General features: G+C 37.5%; 1 protein-coding gene across 1 annotated transcript in view; it reads left to right on the forward strand.

Annotated features, from left to right (window-relative positions):
- gpd2 (glycerol-3-phosphate dehydrogenase 2 (mitochondrial)) overlaps positions 1-3,295 on the forward strand; it is a 35,988-nt gene extending 32,693 nt beyond the window's left edge. Inside the window, exon 17 of the mRNA XM_063467124.1 lies at positions 747-3,295. Within this exon, the coding sequence (XP_063323194.1) occupies positions 747-872 (126 nt within the window). The 3' untranslated portion in view covers positions 873-3,295. The remainder of the gene's footprint in view (positions 1-746) is intronic.
- Positions 3,296-6,000: the final 2,705 nt, after the last annotated feature.

Here is a 6,000-nt window from a genome sequence, read left to right on the forward strand (position 1 = left end):
TACTGAAATACCAATAACCATGCTACATTTAAAGTTACTTAAATCATCTTTTTTTATCCATTCTGTTGCACAGTTTGATCTTCAGGAGGCCGCCTTGACAATGTTTACATGCCTAAATGCACAGAGTTAGTGCCATGTGATTGGGTGATTAGATATCTTTCATTAATGAGCAGTTAAACAGGTGTACCTAATGAAGTTAGCATAGATAAAGCTCCTTAACAGTACATAAAGTCCTTAAAATAAGGGCATCTTTGACCTGAACCAATTTAATAGAATTAATATAAGGAGTTTAAATATTTTTGTTTTGTGTCTAAATTTATAAAAAAGAAAAAACAGTGAGAGCACTTTCTTAGCGTGTCATCTTAACCATTAAAACATTGCTTAGCACTCGATTTGTTGACACTAAGACTAAGAAGAATATATAATCATGTCAGAGAACATTAAAATCGTCTGCTTGTTTCCTGCCGTTGGAGAAGATTACATGACCTCATTTTCACATTACAACAGTCGCACCTTATTCAGCTTTAACACATGAAAACTAAAAATGGTTTCATCGTCTGCCTCTCAAACTCAGGGATGTGGAGGTGAGCTCTAAAGCCTTTCACTGCCAGGCAGGCGGTTTCCTCCTCGTCCTGCAGATAATTATTTCTGCCCGAGGAAAGCGACCCGCCTCGCTTTGACAGGTTAACCTTTCCCGCCGTTGTCCTACACGCCACGTACTCTGTTCTCTGCTGTTCCCTCCGCAGCTGATGAGCGCCGTGAAGAAGGGACACGTGTCGGACAGCCGCCTGGCCATTCTGATGAAAACTGCAGAGGAGACTCTGGATCAGAGGGAACCGGTGTCGGTGGACCGAAGCGGGGGCGGAGTCTGAGTCGGAAGCCAAAAAACCCCCCATAAAAAACAACCTTTAAAGGTGGTGATGACACAAAAAAAAGATGCAAATAGAGGTATTTGAATGACAATATTGCAATCAAGCATGCAGCCGGATGAATTTGGCCAAATCAAGCACTCCTGTGTGTTTTGGGTGAAACAGTATCTAATGATTGAGGCTGAGATGTGTCTGTTTATTTCATCTGTTATGTCCAAAGTCTTAACATCTGGTGCCTCAGACCACACACACAATGTTTTATACTGTCTTTTTATGCAGCACTTTTAATACTTTGACGTTCTCTTTGTCCAGCACTCCTTGATTGACGCTGATTATTGTGTAAATACCATCTTCAGGTGGCTTTGCTTTACGCTACACAATTTACAGATAAATGTGAAGTTTCCTAGAAAAAGAAGAAAAAAAGCAATTTGGTTCCAAGTATTTGGTTCCAAGAAAACAGAGCGCTTCATTTACGTTTCTCAGAAATAATCATCCTCTTCAAGTTTTATTAATAAGTGAAAAAAGATTTTAGCAGCTGCTTGAGGAAGATGCTTTCACCTTTTACCTTCTAGCTGTTGTTTAGTCATCGTACGTTAGCTGTATCAGTCAACTCGTATATGACTAAATGGTCGACAGGATGCGGGCAGCAGAATAAAAAGAAAAGAGAACTTTAATGTGCCACTTCAGCCAGAAAAGGCGAATATGCGAGGCTGAAGATGAAGAAAGCGGGTATTTGGTAATTGTAGTGGCAATTTAAACCAGTTTTGCTACCGAGGCGCTGCCAGAGACGTTTAATTGGTGAGGTCTTGATTGTCCGTTTCTAAAGTTATAGTTCAGCTGGGGCAAAGTGTCCACATGAATCAAATACAATCAAACAAAATCCATTTGTGTATCCAATATATATCCATTAAAAGTAGAGGGGGAAGAATCGATACATTGTAGTATCACGGCATTTTGTGTGCTGATATTGTATCGATACAGGGAGACCAAACATCTGTCCTACGGAAATATTTATAGCAGATTTTAGTGACAACTTTATCTTATTGTTCAAAGCATACTGATATTGACAGATATTGAGGACATAATTAGTGATAGTTTGTCACTGCTGTAATTAATTTAGTTTTATTTATTAGTTTTAATTTAGTTTTACATAGCGCAAAATCACAAGAACGGTATTTTATACTGTAAACACTCTATAATCCATCTAATAATCCAGTCACCAATCAAACGACCCCCTATGAGCAAGCACTTGGTGACAGTGGAAAGGAAAAACTCCCTTTCTAACATGAAAAAAAACCTTGGCTAGCTTGGCTTAGCTTAGCATCAACTCTTGAAAAGGTGGAAAAGGCTAGTTTCTGTACTTCCAAAGCTCCTTGTTTATTCTGGAGATTTTTATTTGCGCAAAACTCCAAGTTAAAGATGTAGACTTGACTTTTTTCACATGGATGAACTGTTTTAGGCAGGAGAATTTTTTAAATTTATTTTATAACTGTCGCCATCAAATAAGGACAAAAGTCACCTCCAGCTTTTTGTAAAACTGGGCCTTTTAGCATAAGAGCCTTTAACATAATGTAGTGTTTAAATGGAGGCACTCTTTTTTTAAAAAGCCAGTTTTTATTTTAATTAGCACCAAATTTCCTTTTTAAAAAAAACAATTTTTCTTCAAGGAAACTTCCTGGTAGGAAATGTTGGACCTTTAGACAAAACCTCAGTGATGGTTTCTGCGTGTCCTCTCTGATCTGAGCACGTTAAAAGCACAAGTCAGGTGACGTTAAGCATATTTAAAGTATTTCTTCAGCCAGGTTTTTGGGTTTTTTTCCTCTCAGATGAGTTATTTTTAGGCTCATCTGGGATCTGCTGTGTTTTCCATCTATTGCACTACTTCCACTACTGAGGTTTACATGACGAGGTTTCCATCTTCAGCACAACTGTTTGAGGAAGCTGTCACTCTGATCTCCTCGTGTATATTTTTTATAATTATTTATTCTTTTTTTTTTTTATCCGTGTCGTTCTGCTCTTTCAGAGATTAAACAGGAAATTATAAAAACAGGATTTCAAAGGAACTATGAGTTATTTTTACTGGCTATAAGATTGAAGTTTGTTTTGTTTCTGTGCTTGAGGTCGAGAGCAAAGACCTGAATTAACGCTGTATTAACGCACATCCACCAAACTGTTGTGTAATCCTGCATGTAAGCTGATGATTTTTTTAATCATGTATCTGACAGAAATGAGATGTTTTTAAGTGTGGCATGCTTCGTGTGCAGACTTTGTCTGAGTGCAGTCGAAAGACAGTTCACTGTATGAATGTATGATGTGCCTTGTTCTGCCTATAATATGACACTCAGTCTTCTTTTTCACAAAGCTACATGAGTTAAACATTAACAGGAAAACATGTTGAGAATGTAAAGACATTTATAAAACATTTATTACATGAAAAAGTGGATTGTATGCCTGGTTTGTTGAAATAGACTTATTGACGGATGTTGAAGGGTTCTTATTAGTTATGGATAAGGGTCTTTTCTTTATGGAAGCCGATTACTTCATGTTTTAGTATAAAGATTTGTACTTTTGTACTACGTTTTTTTGTTTTGGGGGGGGGGGGGGGGGGGGTAATTTTTTGTATCCCATTGAAGGATTGTTTGGCTGAAATGACTCCGCAGCACTGTCTTTCTGCATCTTAAGTCAGGATCTTTGTAGCTAAAGATAAAGGTAAAATTATTAGTTGTATGATGAAATTTTAAGGTTTCACAACACAAAACCTTTAAAATGTTGAGTGTTTATTTTCCCTATTGGTGCATGTAGATGTGAAAAAGAATGTTTGGCAGAAATGGAGAAGAGGATTGTGGCACAACTTAATACTTCCAAGGTGTCCCAAGAAGAACATGAAGTCTGAAGAGGTTAAAGATCCAGCAACAGTTGTAGGATTAAGAGCAGCTTTGTTTCAGCCTTTGGCCTGTACCAGGCCAGTAAAGTAAAACAGTTTTCCTTCATATGAAAGCTGTTCTTGGAGCTATAGCCTCCAGTTTTCACTGCAGTGCTGTGAAAAAAAAGTTCACTCTTATTGCTTCTATAGAAAGGTAAAAGGTAAGTCAGCTAGAAGCAGTTAGTACTTTATCATTATCATCAATAGTTATACCTGGGGGGGCGGGGTATAACAAATTTTAATTTTATATTTTACAATATTAAATATTTATATTTTATTAAATAAGTTACACTCTGGAAATACCACCAATAACAGTGCACTACCTTCCCGAGATAACATTAGCAGAGCAAACTTGACAAAGCTACCTCCTGATTGACAGCAAGCTGATGGCTCAGTTACACAAGTAAAAATAGGACCGCAACCTCCTGGAATCTGTTGGTGATTGTTGTGAATTTTTCCATGTGCTGCGACCGATCGTAACTTGTGACTAAATGGTTGCCCAGATCTTGAAGGTGTCGCACTTTTGATTGCACGGATCATCTGATAGGAGTCAACCTTTTTGCGAAAGGTCTTACTTGGACTGACTGCAGTCACTTGGAGAAATTGACAAAGGTTTGAAAGTAACTGTTTTCTGCTTTACAAATGTAGACAGATTGCCAGCATGTTTAAACAGATATTGACAATATTTTACTTAAACTACATAATTTTAAGTAAAAGAAAATGTGATAAATAACAATATATATTATTGAAAAATGCACAAAATGTTAAAAATCTTAATATCATCGTATCATGAGCAAAGTATGGTGGTAGTATCGTATCATTTTATTACAAATAAATTTCCACAAAAGTTGGGCTGCTGTGTAAAATGTTCATAAAAACTGAGTGCAACAATTTGCAGATGTCAGAGACCCATATTTTAATCAAAATAGAACATTAAAAATGTTCCAATGTTTAAACGGTGTGAGACAGTGTGCCATTTTAAGGAAAAAAAAACAAGGTCACTTTGGAATGGAAACACGGTTAAAAAAAAAAAAATACTTGGGACCGGGCCACGTTTACCACTTGTTTACAATATCCACAGCTACACTGTGGGTTGTCTATTAATGACGTGGTTAATTTTTTTGATTTCGATTTTTGAGGTGTCCTTGGGTGAGATGCTGAACCCCGAATCTTCACAGAGTCCCAAATAATGAAAATATTTCATGTTAATCAGTATCTGAATCATCACCTCCCACATTGCAGCACATCTTCCCTCACTACCAGCCTCTCCTCAGGTTTTATAATCTAAAAGAAGCGTGTGCAGGCTGTTCCTCCTTACTGCCTTTATGGTGTGATTCATGCTCAATAACAACAAGTATTCAGTTTCTCTTAGGCCTTTTTCTTATTCCCTTCACACAGTCATGCTGCAGGTTTTCCTCCTAAAACACTGTAGCTGTTATTGCAGTGTATCAGTGTATGGTCACGTGGGAGTTCGACTACAATACCTCGACACTGAGGACCCTTCAGGCTGCCACCGCTGCCTGTCTAACCTGAATAGCTCACGGGCAGTGCGACTTAAATCCTGATGCTTGATTGTCTCCTTTGGATGAAATTACAGCTTTATCCAGGGTCAAAGAGAATCATATTCCTCACTGCTTTTCTCTTTACCAGCACTGTAAAAATGCAGCGATCCAGTCTCCAGGTGGAAAAAGAAACAACAGCAATTACCTAATTAAATGTATCTGGTTGCTTGCAGAGCTTTGTGTGGTTTTTGTGTTTCTGGTGACCATCAGTCAAAGCTGGCGTCACAACAGCCGAGGATGTGAGCGCCTGTGAGAGGAAAGTGAATATTTTAAACCAGAAGTGTTGTCCTTGTTTTTAGTTTTTTTTTTTTTATTTGTTTTTAATTTGATGTTATTTAATATCAGAAACCATGTGATAAGAGTACAGCAGAGCTTACTTACAGGGATCTGTTTGCCTTGTTTTATTCTTATTTAGAATTTAGGTTATTCTGCAAAAAGTGGTAAAAAAAATGTGAGTTGAAACTTGTCAGATTGATTTTTCCTGCCTTTATTTAAGTACTTACTGAACAGATGTCACCTTTGGTTTTGGAAAACTGACAAAGGTTTGTTTACACACCAGAAGACTGACAAATGATAGACAAAACTGTAATAGAAATGACCTATATTCCCAGGGGAAGGGACAAATGCCTTTGGGGGTTGCGTCCAT

Source organism: Pelmatolapia mariae, linkage group LG23, assembly GCF_036321145.2.
Source record: "Pelmatolapia mariae isolate MD_Pm_ZW linkage group LG23, Pm_UMD_F_2, whole genome shotgun sequence".
Lineage (NCBI taxonomy): Eukaryota > Metazoa > Chordata > Actinopteri > Cichliformes > Cichlidae > Pelmatolapia > Pelmatolapia mariae.